This window comes from Manacus candei, unplaced genomic scaffold, assembly GCF_025592945.1.
Source record: "Manacus candei isolate 608988 ecotype Guabito, Panama unplaced genomic scaffold, ASM2559294v1 h1tg000350l, whole genome shotgun sequence".
NCBI lineage: Eukaryota > Metazoa > Chordata > Aves > Passeriformes > Pipridae > Manacus > Manacus candei.
The window spans coordinates 948-21,081 of NW_026138398.1; the positions used below are offsets into that span (position 1 = coordinate 948).

The following is a 20,134-nucleotide window of genomic DNA, read 5'->3' on the forward strand; positions in this document are numbered from 1 at the left end:
AGGAGGAGGAGGAAGAGGACGAGGAGGAAGAGGGAGAGGAGGACAAGGATGAGGAGGAGGGTGAGAAGGAGGAGGAGGATGAAGAGGAGGAGGAGGAGGGTGAAGAGGGGGAGGAGGACAAGGAGGACAAGGAGGAGGAGGAGGATGAGGAGGGTGAAGAGGGGGAGGAGGACAAGGAGGAGGAGGATGAAGAGGAGGAGGAGGAGGAGGAGGAGGGAAGAGGAGGACGAGGAGGAGGAGGAGAATGAAGAGAGGGAGAAGGACAAGGAGGAGGAGGAGGAGGAAGAGGAGGATGAAGAGGAGGAGGAGGAGGAGGGGGAGAAGGACAAGGAGGAGGAGGAGGAGGAGGAGGAGGATGAAGAGGAGGAGGAGGACAAGGATGAGAAGGATGAAGAGGGGGAGGAGGACAAGAATGAGGAAGGAGCTGAGGAGGAAGAGGAGGAGGAGGGTGAAGAGGGGGAGGAGGGAGAGGAGGACAAGGAGGAGGAGGAGGGTGAGGAGGATGAAGAGGAGGAGAAGGACAAGGAGGAGGAAGGAGCTGAGGAGGAAGAGGAGGAGAAGGAGGAGGGTGAAGAAGGGGAGATGGACAAGGATGATGAGGAGGAGGATGAAGAGGGGGAGAAGGACAAGGAGGAGGAAGAGGAGGAGGAGGATGGAGCTGAGAGGAAGAGGAGGAGGAGAAAGAAGAGGAGGAGGAGGAGGAGGAGAGAAGAAGAGGAGGAGCAGGAGGAGGACAAGGAGGACAAGGAGGAGAAGGAGGATGAGGAGGATGAAGAGGGGGAGGAGGACGAGGAGGAGGAGGAGGAGGACGAAGAGGAGGATAAGGATGAGGAAGGAGCTGAGGAGGAAGAGGAGGAGGAGAAAGAGGAGGAGGAGGAGGGTGAAAGAAGGGGAGAAGGACAAGGATGATGATGAGGAGGATGAAGAGGAGGAGGAGGACAAGGATGAGGAGGGAGCTGAGGAGGAGGAAGAGGAGGAGGAGGAGGATGAAGAGGGGGAGGAGGACAAGGAGGAGGAGGAGGAGGAGGAGGAGAAAGAAGAGGAGGAGCAGGAGGAGGACAAGGAGGACAAGGAGGAGAAGAAGGATGAGGAGGATGAAGAGGGGGAGGAGGACAAGGATGATGAGGGAGCTGAGGAGGAGGAGGAGGGTGAAGAGGGGGAGGAGGAGGAGGGAGAAGGAGGACAAGGAGGAGGACAAGGATGAGGAAGGAGCTGAGGAGGAAGAGGAGGAGGAGGGTGAAGAGGGGGAGGAGGAGGAAGAGGAGGAGGAGAAAGTGGAGAAAGAGGAGGAGGAAGAGGAGGAGGAGGAGGAGGAAGGAGCCGCCGTCCTCACTGACCCTCGGGCGGGGTCAAGGGGCGCCGTGAGGTGGCAGCTGGCGCAGCCCCGTGACCCCCCGTGACCCCCCCCGTGACCCCCCCGTGACCCCGATCCCAATCCCGGCGGGATCAAAGCGGCCCCTCCCCACACCCGGACCAAGGTGGGGGAGGAAAAACCCCGATAAATCCCCGATAAATCCCCGATAAAACCCCGATAAATCCCCGATAAATCCCCGATAAAACCCCGATAAATCCCCGATAAACCCCCGATAAACCCCCGACCTTCGGCCCCGGGAATGCCTGAATTAAGGGATTTTCACCTCTTTTAAGGGATTTTGACCTGGTTTAAGGAACTCAGACCCATAAGAAGGGGAATTAGACCCGGGTTATAGGATTTCCAACCTGAATTAAGGGATTTAGGCCTGAATTAAGGATTTTTCACCTCTTTTAAGGGATTTCAACCATTTTAAGGAACTCAGACCCATAAGAAGGGAATTAGACCCGGGTTATAGGATTTCCAACCTGATTAAGGGATATAGACCTGACTTAAGGGATTTAGGCCTGAATTAAGGGATTTTTCACCTCTTTTAAGGGATTTTGACCTGGTTTAAGGAACTCAGACCCATAAGAAGGGAATTAGACCCGGGTTATAGGATTTCCAACCTGAATTAAGGGATTTAGGCCTGAATTAAGGGATTTTTCACCTCTTTTAAGGGATTTCAACCCATTTTAAGGAACTCAGACCTATAAAAAGGGGATTAGACCCAGGTTATAGGATTTCCAACCTGAATTAAGGGATTTAGGCCTGACTTAAGGGATTTAGGCCTGAATTAAGGGATTTTTCACCTCTTTTAGGGGATTTCAACCTGGTTTAAGGAACTCAGACCTATAAAAAGGGAATTAGACCTGTGTTATAGGATTTCAAACCTGAATTAAGGGATTTAGGCCTGAATTAAGGGATTTTTCACCTCTTTTAAGGGATTTCAACCCATTTTAAGGAACTCAGACCTATAAAAAGGGGATTAGACCCAGGTTATAGGATTTCCAACCTGAATTAAGGGATTTAGGCCTGAATTAAGGGATTTAGGCCTGAATTAAGGGATTTTTCACCTCTTTTAGGGGATTTCGACCTGGTTTAAGGAACTCAGACCCATAAAAAGGGGATTAGACCCGGGTTATAGGATTTCCAACCCAAATTAAGGGATTCCAGCCCGATTTAGGGGCATTAGACCCGGTTTAAGCCCCGCCCCGCGGCAGGAGCTGGGGCGCCTCACCAGGAAGTTCAGGGTTAATTGCCCGGGAAGTTCAGGGTTAATTGCCCCTAATTAGAACCCGATTGACGTCCCCAAGGTCCCGCTGGTGCCACCCTGGCACCGTCACGGGGCAAAATCCGCGTGAGCTCAGCACCCACAGGTGAGCCCAGCACCCACAGGTGAGCCCAGCACCCACAGGTGAGCCCAGCACCCACAGGTATGAGCCCAGCACCCACAGGTGAGCCCAGCACCCACAGGTGAGCCCAGCACCCACAGGTGAGCTCAGCACCCACAGGTGAGCCCAGCACCCACAGGTGAGCTCAGCACCCACAGGTGAGCCCAGCACCCACAGGTGTCAGCCCAGCACCCACAGGTGAGCTCAGCACCCACAGGTATGAGCCCAGCACCCACAGGTGAGCCCAGCACCCAAAGGTGTGAGCTCAGCACCCACAGGTGAGCCAGCACCCACAGGTATCAGCCCAGCACCCACAGGTATGAGCCCAGCACCCACAGGTGTGAGCCCAGCACCCACAGGTATCAGCCCAGCACCCACAGGTGAGCCCAGCACCCCCAGGTGTGAGCCCAGCACCCACAGGTGTGAGCCCAGCACCCACAGGTGAGCCCAGCACCCACAGGTGTGAGCCCAGAACCCACAGGTGTGAGCCCAGCACCCAAAGGTGAGCTCAGCACCCACAGGTGAGCTCAGCACCCAAAGGTGAGCTCAGCACCCACAGGTGAGCCCAGCACCCACAGGTGTGAGCCCAGAACCCACAGGTGTGAGCCCAGCACCCAAAGGTGAGCTCAGCACCCACAGGTGAGCTCAGCACCCACAGGTGAGCCCAGCACCCACAGGTGAGCTCAGCACCCACAGGTGAGCCCAGCACCCACAGGTATGAGCCCAGCACCCACAGGTGAGCCCAGCACCCACAGGTGTGAGCCCAGCACCCACAGGTGAGCCCAGCACCCAAAGGTGAGCCCAGCACCCACAGGTGAGCCCTGCACCCACAGGTATGAACTCAGCACCCACAGGTGTGAGCCCAGCACCCACAGGTATCAGCCCAGCACCCAAAGCTGAGCCCAGCACCCAAAGGTGAGCCCAGCACCCACAGGTGAGCCCAGCACCCACAGGTATGAGCCCAGCACCCACAGGTATGAACCCAGCACCCACAGGTATCAGCCCAGCACCCACAGGTGAGCCCAGCACCCCCAGGTGTGAGCCCAGCACCCACAGGTATCAGCCCAGCACCCACAGGTGAGCCCAGCACCCAAAGGTGAGCCCAGCACCCCCAGGTGAGCCCAGCACCTGGGACCAGGGGGCCAGTCCAGCACCCAGGCCTGAGCTGAGCACCAGGGGGGACCCCGACACCCCTGGGGGACCCCAGGACCTGAGGGGGACCCTGACACCCATAGGGGACTCCAACACCCACAGGGGACCCCTGGGGGACCCCGACACCCATGGGGGGACCAGGACACCCACAGGGAACCCCGACACCCCTGGGGGGGACCAGGACACCCCTGGGGGATCCCAACACCCACAGGGACCCCAACACCCCTGGGGGGGACCAGGACCCCCCTGGGGCACCCCGACACCCCTGGGGGACCCCAACACCCACGGGGACCCCGACACCCACAGGGCACCCCGACACCCGCAGGACACCCCGACGCCCCTGGGGGGGACCAGGACACCCACAGGGGACCCCAACACCCACAGAGGACCAGGACACCCACAGGGCACCCCGACACCCCTTGGGGGGGACCAGGAACCCCCTGGGGGACCCCAACACCCCAGGGCACCCCGACGCCCACAGGGGAACCCCGACACCCACAGGGCACCCCGACCCCCCTGGGGGGACCAGGACGCCCCCTGGGGGACCCCAGGACCTGAGGGGGACCCCGACACCCACAGGGCACCCCGACACCCCTGGGGGGACCAGGACACCCCTGGGGGACCCCGACACCCACAAGGGACCCCAACACCCTTGAGAGGACCAGGACACCCCTGGGGGACCCTGACACCCACAGGGCACCCCGACACCCCTGGGGGGGACCAGGACACCCCTGGGGGACCCTGACACCCACAAGGGACCCCAACACCCTTGAGAGGACCAGGACACCCCTGGGGGACCCTGACACCCACAAGGGACCCCAACACCCTTGAGAGGACCAGGACACCCCTGGGGGACCCTGACACCCACAGGGGACCCCGACACCCCTGGGGGGGACCAGGACACCCCTGGGGGACCCCAGGACCTGAGGGGGACCCCGACACCCACAGGGCACCCCGACACCCCTGAGGGTACCCCAAGACCTGAGGGGGATCCCGACACCCCTGGGGGACCAGGACACCCACAGGGGACCCCGACACCCTTGGGGCGACCAGGACACCCCTGGGGGACCCCTGGACCTGAGGGGGATCCCGACACCCCTGGGGGGACCAGAACATCCCTAGGGCACCCCGACACTCACAGGGGACCCTGACACCCACAGGGCACCCCAACACCCCTGGGGGGACCAGGACACCCCTGGGGGACTCCGACATCCACAGGGCACCCCGACACCCACAGGGCACCCCAACACCCCTGGGGGGGACCAGGACACCCCTGGGGCACCCCGACACCCCTGGGGGACCCCAACACCCACGGGGACCCCGACACCCACAGGGCACCCCCGACACCCACAGGGCACCCCAACACCGCTGGGGGGGACCAGGACACCCCTGGGGCACCCCGACACCCCTGGGGGACCCCAACACCCACAGGGCACCAGGACACCCACAGGACACCCCAACACCCACAGGGCACCCCGACACCGCTGGGGGACCCCAACACCCCTGGGGGGGACCAGGACACCCCCAGGGCACCCCAACACCCACAGGGGACCCCGACACCCCCGGGGCACCCCCGACACCCCCAGGGCACCCCAAGCAGCCGAACCGGAGGTGCCGGAGGTGCCCCGAGGGTGGCAGCGGCCCCGCGCCGTGTGGAAACAGGGTGGGAGCAAACTCCGGCTTGGCAGCACGGCACGGCACGGCACGGCACGGCACGGGATGGGCACGGCACGGCACGGCACGGCACGGCACGGGATGGGCACGGGATGGGCACGGGATGGGCACGGCACGGGATGGGCACGGCACGGCACGGCACGGCACAGCGGGGCACCACGTGGCACAGGCCGTGGCACGGCGTGGTGGGGCACGGGGAGGGGTCCGTGACACCCCGGGGTGCCCCATGACACGCCAGGGTGCCCGGCACTGCGGCACCCGTGTGGTGTGTGCTGTGCCACGTGTGTGCCCCATGTCGTGTGTGCTGTGCCACGTGTGTGCCCCCCGTGTCGTGTGTCCTTCCCATGCCATGTGTGCTGTGCCACGTGTGTGCCCCCCTTGCCATGTGTCCTTCCCATGCCATGTGTACCCCCTGTGCCACGTGTGCTGTGCCACATGTTCTTCCCATGCCATGTGTGCTGTGCCACATGTGCCCCCCGTGCCATGTGTACTGTGCCATGTGTCCTTCCCATGACATGTGCCCCCTGTGCCATGTGTGCCCCCCGTGCCATGTGTGCTGTGCCACGTGTGTCCTTCCCATGCCGTGTGTCCCCCCTGTGCCATGTGTGCCCCCCGTGCCATGTGTGCCGTGCTGTGTGTCCTTCCCACACCATGCGTGCCCCCCGTGCCATGTGTGCTGTGCCACGTGTGTCCTTCCCATGCCGTGTCCCCCCCCCGTGCCACGCGTGCCCCTCTCTGGCACTGACGCCCCCGTGTCTGTGGTGCCAGGGGGGCTCCAAGTGTGGGACGTGGGGCCTTCCCAGGGGCCTGTCCTGGGGAGGGTGAGGGGGCAGCTCAGCACCCACAGGTGAGCCCAGCACCTACAGGTGAGCCCAGCACCCAAAAGGGAGAGTTCAGCACCCACAGGTGAGCCCAGCACCCACAGGTGAGCCCAGCACCCAAAGGAGAGAGTTCAGCACCCAAAGGGAGAGTTCAGCACCCAAAGGAGAGAGTTCAGCACCCAAAGGGGAGAGTTCAGCACCCAAAGGAGAGAGTTCAGCACCCAAAGGGAGAGTTCAGCACCCAAAGGGGAGAGTTCAGCACCCACAGGTGAGCCCAGCACCCACAGGTGTGAGCCCAGCACCCAAAGGGAGAGTTCAGCACCCACAGGTGAGCTCAGCACCCATAGGTTAGCCTGGCACCCAAAGGGGAGAGTTCAGCACCCAAAGGGAGAGTTCAGCACCCACAGGTGTCAACCCAGCACCCAAAGGGGAGAGTTCAGCACCCAAAGGGAGAGTTCAGCACCCACAGGTGAGCCCAGCACCCACAGGTGAGCCCAGCACCCACAGGTATCACCCAGCACCTACAGGTGAGCCCAGCACCCAAAGGGAGAGTTCAGCACCCACAGGTGAGCCCAGCACCCACAGGTGAGCCCAGTACCCACAGGTATGAGCCCAGCACCCAAAGGTGAGCTCAGCACCCAAAGGTGAGCCCAGCACCCACAGGTATGAGCCCAGCACCCACAGGTGAGTTCAGCACCCACAGGTGTGAGCCCAGCACCCACGGGTGTGAGCCCAGCACCCAAAGGTGAGCCCGGCACCCACAGGTGAGTGTGGCACCCACAGGTGTGAGCCCAGCACCCACAGATATGAGCCCAGCACCCACAGGTGAGCCCAGCACCCACAGGTATCAGCCCAGCACCCAAAGGTGAGCCCAGCACCCACAGGTGAGCCCAGCACCCAAGACCCAGCGGAGAACCTGGGGGGTGACTCAGGAACCCAAGGGCAAACTGGGCACCCAGGGGTGAACTGGGCCCCTGGGGGTGACCCTGTCCCCTCTGACCAGTGCTGGAGGTGCCCGAGGTGCCCGAGTAGACCCCGACACCCCCTTGGCACCCCCCGGGCACCCCCCGGGCACCCCCCGGGCACCCCCAGCCCCCGGGCCACGCTCACCCCCGGGCAGCACCTTGGCACAGCCCCAGGTTCTGGTGCCATCCCCGGGTCCGGGGGTCGCCCGGCGCCCACCCAGGGGTGCCCCCGCTCCCTTTGGGTGCCCATCCCCGGGGGATGCCAGGCCAGGGCCGCCGGGCGCAGGCGTGAGCCTGAGGAATGGTTAACCCGGGCCAATCTCAGCCCGGGCCAATCACCGCCTGGGCCCCGGGCGGTTTTACAGCCCCGCTGCCCCGCGGTGCCCCAGGACGGCCCCGGGGGCACCCCGAGAGTTGGCAGCGGCAGCGCTGCCCACCCCCGGCTCGCCATGGCCCCGGCGTGGCTGCTCTTGGCGCTGGCGCTGCCCGCCGCGCTGCCCCCGGCGCGGGCGATGCCCGGGGGGTCGCGGGGCTCGGGGACCCCCGGCCGGGCGGCCCGGGTGGCCCTGGAGGCCGTGGCGGCGTCGGGCACGGGGCGGGTGCCCCGCGGGGCGCTGGGTGCCCTCGTGGCGCGGGTGTCCGGCCGTGTGCAGTGCCCGGGAGAGCCGTGCGGAGCGGTGAGAGCCGGGCAAAGTCCGGGCCGGGCGGGCAGAGCCGTGTGTGCCGCCCGCGGGGATGGCACGGCGGGGCGGGAGGGGCGGCGGGGGGGGCCGGGCACGGAGGGGAAGGGAGGGGAGGGGAGGGGGCACGGGGCGGCGGCTGCCGTGTGCCCCCTGTGCCGGGGGTGCCCCTTGTGCTGCCGTGTGCCCCCTGTGCCGGGGGTGCCCCCTGTGCCCCGTGTGTGCCATCCCATGACGTGCCACCCGTTCTGTGTGATCTGTGCCGTGTGCCCCGTGTGTGCCGTGTGCCCCGTGTGTGCCAGGCTGTGCCATGCCCTGTGTGCCATCCCATGACGTGCCATGTTTTCTGTGTGATCTGTGCCGTGTGCCCTGCATGTACCATGTGTGCCATCCCATGACGTGCCACGTTTTCTGTGTGATCTGTGCCGTGTGCCCTGCATGTACCATGTGTGCCATCCCATGACGTGCCACGTTTTCTGTGTGATCTGTGCCGTGTGCCCCGCGTGTGCCGTGTGTGCCAGGTTGTGTGGCTGCCACCGTGTGCCCCCTGTGCCGGGGGTGCCACTTGTGCCGTGTGTGCCGCGGGTGTCACACGTGTCGGGTCATGCCAAGTCATTCGTGCCCTGGCATGATGTGCCACCCGTTCTGTGTGATCTGTGCTGTGTGCCCCGTGTGTGCCAGGTGTGCCAGGCTGTGCCATCCCGTGTGTGCCATCCCATGCCATGCCACGTGTCCTGTGTGATTTATGCCATGTGCCCTGTGTGTGCCATGTGTGCCCTGCCATGCCATGCTGTGCCGTGCCGTGTGTCCCATCCCATGATGTGTTCTGTGTGATCTGTGCCGTGTGCCCTGCGTGTGCCAGGTGTGCCAGGCTGTGCCAAGTCATTTGTGCCATCCCATGACGTGCCACCTTTTCTGTGTGATCTGTGCCCTGTGCCCCGCGTGTACCAGGTGTGCCAGGCTATGCCGTGCCATGTGTGCCACCCCATGATGTGCCACCTGTTCTGTGTGATCTGTGCCGTGTGCCCCCTGTGTGCCGTGTGCCTCGTGTGTGCCAGGCTGTGCCATGCCCTGTGTGCTATCCTATGACGTGCCACCTGTTCTGTGTGACCTGTGCCCATGTGCCCTGTGTGTGCCAGGCTGTGCCATGCCGTGTGTGCCACCCCATGCCATGCCACGTGTCCTGTGTGATCTGTGCCCATGTGCCCCCTGTGTGCCAGGCTGTGCCGTGCCCTGTGTGCTATCCCATGACGTGCCACCTGTTCTGTGTGACCTGTGCCCATGTGCCCTGTGTGTACCAGGCTGTGCCGTGTGCCCCGTGTGTGCCATCCCATGACGTGCCACCTGTTCTGTGTGATCTGTGCCGTGTGCCAGGTGTGCCAGGCTGTGCCGTGCCGTGTGTGCCATCCCATGACGTGCCACGTTTTCTGTGTGATCTGTGCCGTGTGCCCCGTGTGTGCCATGTGTGCCAGGCTGTGTGGCTGCCACCGTGTGCCCCCTGTGCCGGGGGTGCCCCCTGTGCTACTGTGTGCCCCCTGTGCCGGGGGTGTCCCTGTGCCGTGTGTGCCGCGGGTGTCACACGTGTCGGGCCGTGCCAAGTCATTCGTACCCTGGCATGACGTGCCACCCCTTCAGTGTGATCTGTGCCGTGTGCCCCGTGTGTGCCCTGTGTGCCATCCCATGACGTGCCACCTGTTCTGTGTGACCTGTGCCCATGTGCCCTGTGTGTGCCAGGCTGTGCCCTGCCCTGTGTGCTATCCCATGACGTGTTCTGTGTGATCTGTGCCGTGTGCCCTGTGTGTGCCCCATGTGTGCCATGTGTGCCAGGCTGTGCCGTGCCACATGTGCCATCCCATGACACACCACACGTTCTGTGTGATCTGTGCCGTGTACCATGTGTGTGCCATGTGTGTGCCAGGCTGTGCCGTGCCGTGTGTGCCATCCCATGATGTGCCACCTGTTCTGTGTGATCTGTGCCGTGTGCCCCGTGTGTGCCAGGCTGTGCCGTGCCCTGTGTGCCATCCCATGACGTGCCACCTGTTCTGTGTGATCTGTGCCCTGTGCCCCGTGTGTACCAGGTGTGCCATGCTGTGCCATGCCGTGTGTGCCACCCCATGCCATGCCACGTGTCCTGTGTGATCTGTGCCATGTGTGCCATGTGTGCCAGGCTGTGCTGTGCCATGTCTGCCATCCCATGACGTGCCACCTGTTCTGTGTGATCTGTGCCGTGTGCCCCGTGTGTGCCATCCCATGACGTGCCACCCGTTCTGTGTGATCTGGGCCCTGTGTGCCACATGTGCCAGGCTGTGCCATGCCCTGTGTGCCATCCCATGACGTGCCACCTGCTCTGTGTGATCTCTGCCATGTGCCCCGTGTGTGCCCTGTGTGCCATCCCATGACGTGCCACCCGTTCTGTGTGACCTGTGCCGTGTGCCCCGTGTGTGCCGTGTGCCCCCTGTGTGCCAGGCTGTGCCGTGCCCTGTGTGCCACCCCATGCCATGCCACGTGTCCTGTGTGATCTGTGCCATGTGCCCTGTGTGTGCCATGTGTGCCAGGTGTGCCGGGCTGTGCCGTACCGTGTGTGCCATCCCATGCCGTGCCACGTGTCCTGTGTGATCTGTGCCATGTGCCCCATGTGTGCCATGCGTGTCCCGTGCCATGGGGTGCCCCCGAGCCCCCTCGTTTTGGGGGGGCAAAGGGGGATCCCCCTGCCCAGCCCCCCCAGTGCCCCGCGGTGCTGTTGAGCCCCTGGCACCCTAACACCCCCCCCATGGCACCTTGACCCCCCCTTCACATCCTGACCCCCATCACCCCAACCTCCCTGTGCCCCCCCGTGCCCCCCTGTGCCCCCCCACGTCCCCCTGTGTCCCCCTGTCACCCCTGTGCCCCCCTGTGCCCCCCTGTGCCCCCCCGTGTCCCCCTGTGCCCCCCTGTTCCCCTCTGTGTCCTCCCGTGCCCCCCCGTGCCCCCCCGTGTCCCCCTGTGCCCCCCGTGCCCCCCTGTGTCCTCCTGTGCCCCCCTGTGTCCCCCCGTACCCCCTGTGCCCCCCCGTGTCCCCCTGTGCCCCCCCGTGCCCCCCTGTGTCCCCCCGTGTCCCCCTGTGCCCCCCTGTGCCCCCCTGTGCCCCCCACGACTCCCCTGTTGCCCCCCACGACCCCCCTTGACCCCCCATGACCCCCTTTGACCCCCATGACCCCCACCCCGCGCCCCCCCATCCCCCGTGCCCCCCCTGACACCGTGTCCCCCTGTGCCCCCCACGACTCCCCTGTTCCCCCCGTGTCCCCCTGTGCCCCCCTGTGCCCCCTACGACTCCCCGTGACCCCCCTTGACCCCCCATGACCCCCTTTGCCCCCCCATGACCCCCACCCCATGTCCCCTCATCCCCCGTGCCCCCCCTGACCCCGTGTCCCCCCCCGCAGTGCCCCTCGGTGCCCGCCCTGCTGGCCCTGGCCGGGCAGCCCCCCGGTGCCACCGCGGGTTTGGGGGCCCCCCAGCTGGCCTGGCTGGGGGCGGCCGTGGTGGCCACGCTGAGGGACCCCCCGGGCGCCTGCGGGGACCCCGACAGTGACCCCGAAGAGGACCCCGGCCCCGAGGCCACCGCGGGCCCCTGGGCCACCCGGGTCCGTGCCCTGCACCGGCGATTCACCGCCCGTGGCACCGGCGATGGCACCGGCACTGGCACCGGCACCGACGATGGCACCGTCACCGACGATGGCACCGTCACCGACGATGGCACTGTCACCGACGATGGCACTGTCACCGACAATGGCACTGTCACCGACGATGGCACTGTCACCGACGATGGCACCGTCGCCGTGCCCGCCCGCGGTGGCCCCGGGCTACGGGAGGTGGCCGAGCTGCTGGCGGCCATCGAGCCCAACTACCACGGGGACAACTGTCACCAGGTGAGGGGACACCTGGCACCGGGTGAGGGGGCACCTGGCACCGGGTGAGGGGACACCTGGTACCGGGGAGGGGACACCTGGCACCGGGTGGGGGGACACCTGGCACCAGGTGGGGGGACAACTGGCACCGGGTGGGGGGACAACTGGCACCGGGTGGGGGGACACCTGGCACCGGGTGGGGGGACAACTGGCACCGGGTGAGGGGACACCTGGCACCAGGGGAGGGGGGACACCTGGCACCGGGTGAGGGGACACCTGGCACCGGGTGAGGGGACACCTGGCACCAGGGGAGGGGGGACACCTGGCACCGGGTGGGGGGACACCTGGCACCGGGTGAGGGGACACCTGTCACCGGGTGAGGGGACACCTGGCACCGGGTGGGGGGACAACTGTCACCGGGTGAGGGGACAACTGGCACCGGGTGAGGGGACACCTGGCACCGGGTGGGGGGACACCTGGCACCGGGTGAGGGGACACCTGGCACCGGGTGAGGGGACAACTGTCACCGGGTGAGGGGACACCTGGCACCAGGGGAGGGGGGACACCTGGCACCAGGGGAGGGGACAACTGGCACCGGGGACACAGGGACGTAGGGAATGGGGGTCACAGGGGCGTGGAGGGACAGGGGGACATGGGGGATGGGAGGACATGGGGGACAGGGGGACATGGGGGACACAGGGACATAGGGAATGGGGGACAAGGGGACACGGGGGACAGGGGGACATGGGGACATGGAGGACGGGAGGACATGGGGGACACAGGGATGTAGGGAATGGGGGACAAGGGGACACGGGGGACAGGGGGACATGGGGACATGGGGGACATAGGGAATGGGGGACAAGGGGACATGGGGGACGGGAGGACATGGGGGACACAGGGATGTAGGGAATGGGGGGTCACAGGGGCATGGGGGACGGAGGACATGGGGGACATGGGGACATAGGGAATGGGGGACAAGGGGACATGGGGGACAGGGGGACATGGGGGACACAGGGACGTAAGGAATGGGGGTCACAGGGGCGTGGAGGGACAGGGGGACATGGGGGACGGGAGGACATGGGGGACAGGGGGGACAGGGGGACATAGTGGACACAGGGACATAGGGAATGGAGGGACGCAGGGGCATGGGGGGCAGGGGGACATGGGGGACAGGGTGATATGGGGACACAGGGATGTAGGGAATGGGGGACAAGGGGACATGGGGGACAGGGGGACAGGGGGGACACAGGGATGTAGGGAATGGGGGTCACAGGGGCGTGGGGGGAGAGGGGGACATGGGGGATGGGAGGACATGGGGGACAGGGGGACATGGGGGACACAGGGACATAGGGAATGGGGGACAAGGGGGACAGAGGGACATGGGGGACACAGGGATGTAGGGAATAAGGGACAAGGGGACACGGGGGACAGGGGGACAGGGGGACATGGGGGCATGGGGGACATGGGGGACAGGGGGACAGAGGGACATGGGGGACACAGGGATGTAGGGAATGGGGGACAAGGGGACATGGGGGGCAGGGGGACATGGGGGACAGGGGGACAGGGGGGACAGGGGGACATAGGGAATGGGGGACAAGGGGACAGAGGAACATGGGGGACACAGGGATGTAGGGAATGGGGGTCACAGGGGCGTGGGGGGAGAGGGGGACATGGGGGATGGGAGGACATGGGGGATGGGAGGACATGGGGGATGGGAGGACATGGGGGACAGGGGGACGGGGGGACATGGGGGACAGGGGGACAGGGGGGACAGGGGGACATGGGGGACAGGGGGACAGGGGGGACAGGGGGACATGGGGGACATGGGGGACACAGGGACATAGGGAATGGGGGACAAGGGGACACGGGGGACGGGAGGACATGGGGGACACAGGGATGTAGGGAATGGGGGGTCACAGGGGCATGGGGGACAAGGGGACATAGGGGACAGGGGGACATAGTGGACACAGGGATGTAGGGAATGGGGGGACGCAGGGGCATGGGGGGTAGGGGGACATGGGGGACAGGGGGATATGGGGGACAAGGGGACCGGGGGACACAGGGACAGGGGGTACACAGGGACACAGGTAATGGGGAGACACAGGGAAGGGAGGGACAGGGGGGATATTGGGGGGGCAGGGGACAATATGGGGGATGTGGGGACATGGAGGGAAAGGGGAGGGAGGGGGACACAGAGACACGGGGGACGTGGGGACACGGTGACCTGGAGGAAAGGAGGGACGTGGGACAGGGGTTGGGAGGACACGGGGGACAGGAAGGACACGGGGGACAAGGGGGGATACAGGGGGGACACAGTGACCTGGGGGGACAGGAGGGACACGGGGGGCACACATGTGACAGGGGAGACCCAGGGGACACAGGGACATAGAGAATGGGGGGACACAGTGACCTGGGGGGACAGGAGGGACACGGGGGGGACACAGGGGACACAGGGCACCGAGGGACACGTGGCATAGCCACCACGTGTGCCCCGGGGAGGTGACACGTGTGTGGCGGTGGCACACGTGTGTGCCAGGGTGCAGAGGGTGACACGGTGGCCCTGCTGGTGTCACAGGGCTGCGTGGACGCCCCGGGGGTGCTGGAGGCCAGTGCCAGGGTGTCCCCAAGGGTGGGGCCCGGGCGGGTGCTGGTGGCACTGGGGGTCCTGGTGCTGCGCGGCCACTGCCTGTGCCCCGGGGGCATCGGGGACATCGGGGACGTCGGAGGCACCGGGGACATCGGGGACACCGGGGACTTCGGGGACGTCAGAGGCACCGGGGACATCGGGGACATCGGGGACGTCAGAGGCACCAGGGACATCGGGGACAACCTCAGCCCCCAGTGTGGGGACACCAACAACCGCTGCGGGGACACTGGGGACACGGACACACCCCGTGGGGACATGGACACCCCCCAGGGGGACGTGGACACCCCCCAGAGGGACGTGGACACCCTCCATGGGGACATCAACCCCTGGCACCATGGGGACATCGAGGACACCGACACCCCCAAGGGGGATAGGGACACCCTCCGTGGGGACATCGATGACACCGACACCCCCCGTGGGGACAGGGACACCCTCCATGGGGACATCGATGACACCGACCCCTCCCAGGGGGACAAGGACACCCTCCGTGGGGACACCAACCCCACAGACCCCCCCTGTGGGGACACCAGTGCCCCCCGTGGGGACACGGGCACCCACCGCGGTGACACGGAGCCCACGGACCCCCCCCCGTGGGGACAGTGACACCCGCCTCGGGGTTCCTGGGACACGCCACGGGCCCACCGTGGCCACCGGGCCCCGCGCTGGGGACACCGGCGGGGGTCCCAACGCCACCGTCCCCGCGACCACCAACAGCACCGGCCCCGCGGGGCAGTTCGGCACCGTGGAGAGTGAGTGGGGACAGCGAGGGGACAGCGGGGACGGGGAGGGGACGGGGAGGGGACAACGGGGACGGGGAGGGGACAGCAGGGACAGGGAGGGGACGGGGAGGGGAATTGGGACAGCAGGGACAGGGAGGGGAACAAGGAGGGGACAGCGACGGGGACAGCGGGGACAGGGAGGGGACGGGGAGGGGACAGGGAGGGGACAGGGAGGGGACAGGGATGGAGATGGGGACAGCAGGGACAGCAGGGACAGGGAGGGGACAGGGAGGGGACAGCAGGGACAGGAATGGAGACAGGGCTGGGGACAGTGTCCCACTGTCCCCCTGGGGCTGTCGCTGTCGCAGGGTACGTGGCGGGGACACCGCCGGGGCTGTCCCTGTCCCTGACCGTGTCCCTGTCCCTGACCGTGTCCCCATCCCTGTCCCTGTCCCTGACCGTGTCCCTGTCCCTGACCGTGTCCCCGTGCCTGTCCCCGTCCCTGTCCCCGTCACAGAGTACATGGCAGGGACACTGTCGGGGCTGTCCATGTCCCTGACCGTGTCCCTGTCCCTGTCCCTGTCGCAGGGTACGTGGCAGGGACACTGTCGGGGCTGTCCCTGTCCCTGCCCCTGTCCCTGTCGCAGGGTACACCGCCGGGACTGTCGCTGTCCCTGACTGTGTCCCTGACCGTGTCCCCACCCTTGTCCCTGTCACAGAGTACATGGCAGGGACACCGCCGTGGCTTTCCCTGTCCCTGACCGTGTCCCTGTCCCTGTCCCTGTCCCCCTCCCTGTCCTTGTCCCTGTCCCTGACCGTGTCCCCGTCCCTGTCCCTGTCCCCCTCCCTGTCCTTGTCCCTGTCCCTGACCGTGTCCCCGTCCCTGTCTCTGTCGCAGGGTACATGGTAGAGATAATGCCGGGGCTGTCCCTGCCTGTGTCCCCGTCCCTGTCCCTGTCCCTGACCGTGTCCCCGTCCCTGTCCCTGTCTCTGGCCTGTCCAGGTCCCTGTCCCTGTCCCTGTCCCTGTCCCTGTCCCTGTCCCTGACCGTGTCCCCGTCCCTATCGCTGTCGCAGGGTGTGTGGCAGGGACACTGTCGGGACTGTCCCTGTCCGCGCCCCTGTCCCTGTCCCTGTCCCTGTTCCCGTCCCTGACGGTGTCCCGGTCCCTGACCGTGTCCCCATCCCTGTCCCTGTCCCTGACTGTGTCCCTGTCCCTGTCCCTGTCTCAGGGTACGTGGCAGGGACACTGTCGGGACTGTCCCTGTCGCTGTCCCTGACGGTGCCCCTGTCCCTGTCCCTGACCGTTTCCCTGTCCCCATCCCTGTCCCTGTCCCTGTCCCTGTCCCTGTCCCTGTCCCTGTCCCTGTCCCTGACGGTGTCCCTGTCCCTGTCCCCGTCTCAGGGTACGTGTCCGGGACGCTGATCGCTCTGGCGCTGTCGCTGGTGCCGCTGGTGGCGCTGGCCCTGGTGCAGTGTCGGGGGTGTCCCTGTCCCTGTCCCTGTCCCTGTCCCTGTCCCCGTCCCTGACGGTGTCCCATCCCTGTCCCTGTCCCCGTCCCTGTCCCTGACCGTGTCCCTGTCCCTGTCCCTGTCCCTGACGGTGTCCCCGTCCCTGTCCCCGTCCCTGTCCCTGTCCCCGTCCCTGACCGTGTCCCTGACCCTGTCCCCGTCTCAGGGTACGTGTCCGGGACGCTGATCGCTCTGGCGCTGTCGCTGGTGCCGCTGGTGGCGCTGGCCCTGGTGCAGTGTCGGGGGTGTCCCTGTCCCTGTCCCTGTCCCTGTCCCCGTCCCTGACGGTGTCCCATCCCTGTCCCTGTCCCCGTCCCTGTCCCTGACCGTGTCCCTGTCCCTGTCCCTGTCCCTGTCCCTGTCCCTGACGGTGTCCCCGTCCCTGTCCCTGTCCCTGTCCCCGTCCCTGACGGTGTCCCTGTCCCTGTCCCTGTCCCCGTCCCTGTCCCTGACCGTGTCCCTGACCGTGTCCCTGTCCCTGTCCCTGTCCCCGTCCCTGTCCCCGTCCCTGTCCCTGTCCCTGTCCCTGTCCCTGTCCCTGACCCTGTCCCCGTCTCAGGGTACGTGTCCGGGACGCTGATCGCTCTGGCGCTGTCGCTGGTGCCGCTGGTGGCGCTGGCCCTGGTGCAGTGTCGGGGGTGTCCCTGTCCCTGTCCCTGTCCCTGTCCCCGTCCCTGACGGTGTCCCATCCCTGTCCCTGTCCCCGTCCCTGTCCCTGACCCTGTCCCTGTCCCTGTCCCTGTCCCTGTCCCTGTCCCTGTCCCTGTCCCTGACGGTGTCCCCGTCCCTGTCCCCGTCCCTGTCCCTGTCCCCGTCCCTGACCGTGTCCCTGACCCTGTCCCCGTCTCAGGGTACGTGTCCGGGACGCTGATCGCTCTGGCGCTGTCGCTGGTGCCGCTGGTGGCGCTGGCCCTGGTGCAGTGTCGGGGGTGTCCCCGCTGTCCCCGCTGTCCCCGCTGTCCCCGATGTCCCCAATGTCCTCGGCGCTGGGGGCGCCCCCTGCTGGACGGGCTGGCGGCCGGGGCGCTCAGCGGGGACGCGCTGCTGCACGTCCTGCCACAGGTGGGGACACGGGGGGGACACGGGGGGGACATGGGGGGGACAGGGGGTGGGACACGGAAGGGACACGGGGGGGGACACGGGGGGGGGACACGGGGAAATATGTGGGGACACGGGGGGATATGGGGGGGACACGGGGGGGGACACGAGGGGCAACAGGGCGTGGGGGGCGTGGAGGGCACGGGGGATTATGGGGGCACACGGAGGGGACGGGGGGGACACGGGGGGTACACGAGGGGGGACACGGGGGGGACACGAGGGGGGACACGGGGGGGACACGGGGGGCGACAGGGGGTGGGGGGAGTGGGGAGACACGGGGGATATGGGGGGGACACGGGGGGTGACATGCGGGGGGGACGGGGGACGACAGGGGGTGGGGGGAGTGGGGGGACACGGGGGAATATGGGGGGGACACGGGGGGGAAACTCGGGGGACACGGGGGGCGACAGGGGGTGAGGGGCGTGGGGAGACACGGGGGGATATGGGGGGGACACGGGGGGGGACACGGGGGGCGACAGGGAGTGAGGGGAGTGGGGGGACACGGGGGGATGAGGGACACACGGAGGGGACAGAGGGGGGACACGGGGGGGACACGGGGGGGGACAGGGGGTGAGGGACGTGGGGAGACACGGGGGGATGAGGGACACACGGAGGGGACGGGGGGGGACACGGAGGGGACACGGGGGGGCACACGGGGGGGGACACGGAGGGGACGGGGGGGACACGGGGGGGACACGGGGGGCGACAGGGGGTGGGGGGAGTGGGGAGACACGGGGGAATATGAGGGGACCCGGGGGGATGAGGGGTACACGGAGGGGACAGAGGGGGGACACGGGAGGACGGGGGATGGGGTCACGGGGGGGGGACAGGGGGTGAGGGGCGTGGGGGGTGTGGGGGGACACGGAGGGGACAGAGGGGGGACACGGGGGGGGACACGGGAGGACGGGGGATGGGGACACGGGGGGAGGACAGGGGGTGAGGGGCGTGGGGAGACACGGGGGGATGAGGGGCACACGGAGGGGACAGAGGGGGGACACGGGAGGGGGGACACGGGGGGGAACACGGGGGGCGACAGGGGGTGAGGGGTGTGGGGAGACACGGGGGGATGAGGGGCACACGGAGGGGACAGAGGGGGACACGGGGGGGGACATGTGGGGGGACACGGGGGGGACACGAGGTGAGGGACGTGGGGAGACACGGGGGGATGAGGGACACACGGAGGGGACGGGGGGGACACGGGGGGGACACGGGAGGACGGGGGATGGAGACACACGGGGGGGGCACACGGGGGTGACTCGAGGGGGCCGAGGGAGTGTCGCGCGTGGGGGACAGGGCGGGGGCGTTGGGGGAAGGAGGGGAACACGGGGGGACGTGCGGGAGCGGCACGAAGGGGATGTGGGGACACGCACACACAAACACACACCGTGGGCGCCCACGCGCGTCCCTCCGCCCCCCCAGACCCCCCCTAACCCGCGTGTTCCTCCCCCCCCCGCAGGCCCTGGGGATCCACAGTCACTCGGGGGAGTCCCACGCGGACGAGCACGGCTTCCCCTGGGAGCTGCTGGCCGTGCTGGGGGGGGTCTACGGGGGCTTCGTGCTCGAGAGGCTGCTGGGGGAGCTGGGACACCCCCCCCGCGACGAGGTGGGGACCCCCTCGGGAGGGAAGGAGGGACCCCGAGCCCCCCACGGGGAGGAGTTGGGGGGGGCAGGCCCTGGGGGGGGGGGGGAAAGGAATGGGGTTTGGGGGGGCTGCGAGGCCTTGACCCACCCCCGAGGAGGGGGCGGTGATGGGGGGGTCGCTGTGGGATTTGGGGATGGGCAGAGAGACGCTCGGGGGGTGGGGGGGGGGGTGTTCAGCTTCGGGGCACTTTTGGGGTGGGGGTTAGTGAGGAGGGAGGGGCTTCACGGAGCGATGCGGGACGGATCCCTGCGGTTGAGGCCTCTCATCCTCCCCCCCCCCAGGTAAAGGATGAAGAGCCCGACCCCGCCCGGAGCACGCAGGACCTGCAGGGCCACGGCGAGACCCCCGGAGCCTCCCCCGGTAAAAGGGGACCCGACCCAGGTGGGACTCGAACCCACAATCCCCAGCTCCGGAGGCTGATGCCTTGTCCATTAGGCCACTGGGCCGTGCGGCTGCAGCCGCGCCGGGAGCCTGCTGGGGGGGCGCCGGGAGCCCGAGGGACCCCCGAGGGACCCCCCGGAATCGCCCGGAGCACTCCGGGAACCCCCGGAATCCCCCGGGGCACTCTGGGACCCCCCGGGACCCCCAAGAGAATC

At 67.1% G+C, this 20,134-nt stretch overlaps 1 protein-coding gene, 2 long non-coding RNA genes and 1 other non-coding gene across 4 annotated transcripts; 3 read left to right on the forward strand and 1 right to left on the reverse strand.

The window, feature by feature from the left end:
- Window positions 1-2,814: 2,814 nt before the first annotated feature.
- On the forward strand, window positions 2,815-7,465 carry LOC127465262 (uncharacterized). Its single transcript, XR_007901983.1, has 3 exons — window positions 2,815-2,884; window positions 3,042-3,146; window positions 7,277-7,465. It is a non-coding gene; the product is annotated as an uncharacterized LOC127465262 (long non-coding RNA).
- A 180-nt stretch (window positions 7,466-7,645) lies between these two features.
- LOC127465264 (collagen alpha-1(II) chain-like) lies at window positions 7,646-15,310 on the forward strand. The gene is made up of 3 exons (XM_051775743.1): window positions 7,646-8,034; window positions 11,457-11,942; window positions 14,497-15,310. The coding sequence occupies exons 1-3, from the start codon at window positions 7,807-7,809 to the stop codon at window positions 15,169-15,171; spliced, it is 1,389 nt and encodes a 462-aa protein (XP_051631703.1). The 5' UTR covers window positions 7,646-7,806; the 3' UTR covers window positions 15,172-15,310.
- LOC127465265 (uncharacterized) lies at window positions 8,436-10,227 on the forward strand. Its single transcript, XR_007901984.1, has 3 exons — window positions 8,436-8,718; window positions 9,412-9,500; window positions 9,956-10,227. It is a non-coding gene; the product is annotated as an uncharacterized LOC127465265 (long non-coding RNA).
- A 4,601-nt stretch (window positions 15,311-19,911) lies between the features above and the next one.
- On the reverse strand, window positions 19,912-19,984 carry TRNAR-CCG (transfer RNA arginine (anticodon CCG)). The gene has a single exon. It is a non-coding gene; the product is annotated as a tRNA-Arg (tRNA).
- Between the last annotated feature and the right edge of the window lie 150 nt (window positions 19,985-20,134).

What these genes read in the sequence shown, in the direction of transcription:
- LOC127465264 (XM_051775743.1), top strand. Translation starts at nt 7,807, where the DNA reads ATGGCCCCGGCGTGGCTGCTCTTGGCGCTGGCGCTGCCCGCCGCGCTG. An exon ending in CGGGAGAGCCGTGCGGAGCG is followed by an intron (nt 8,035 to 11,456) that starts GTGAGAGCCGGG and finishes CCCCCCCCGCAG; the next exon opens with TGCCCCTCGGTGCCCGCCCT. An exon ending in ACGGGGACAACTGTCACCAG is followed by an intron (nt 11,943 to 14,496) that starts GTGAGGGGACAC and finishes CTGGTGTCACAG; the next exon opens with GGCTGCGTGGACGCCCCGGG.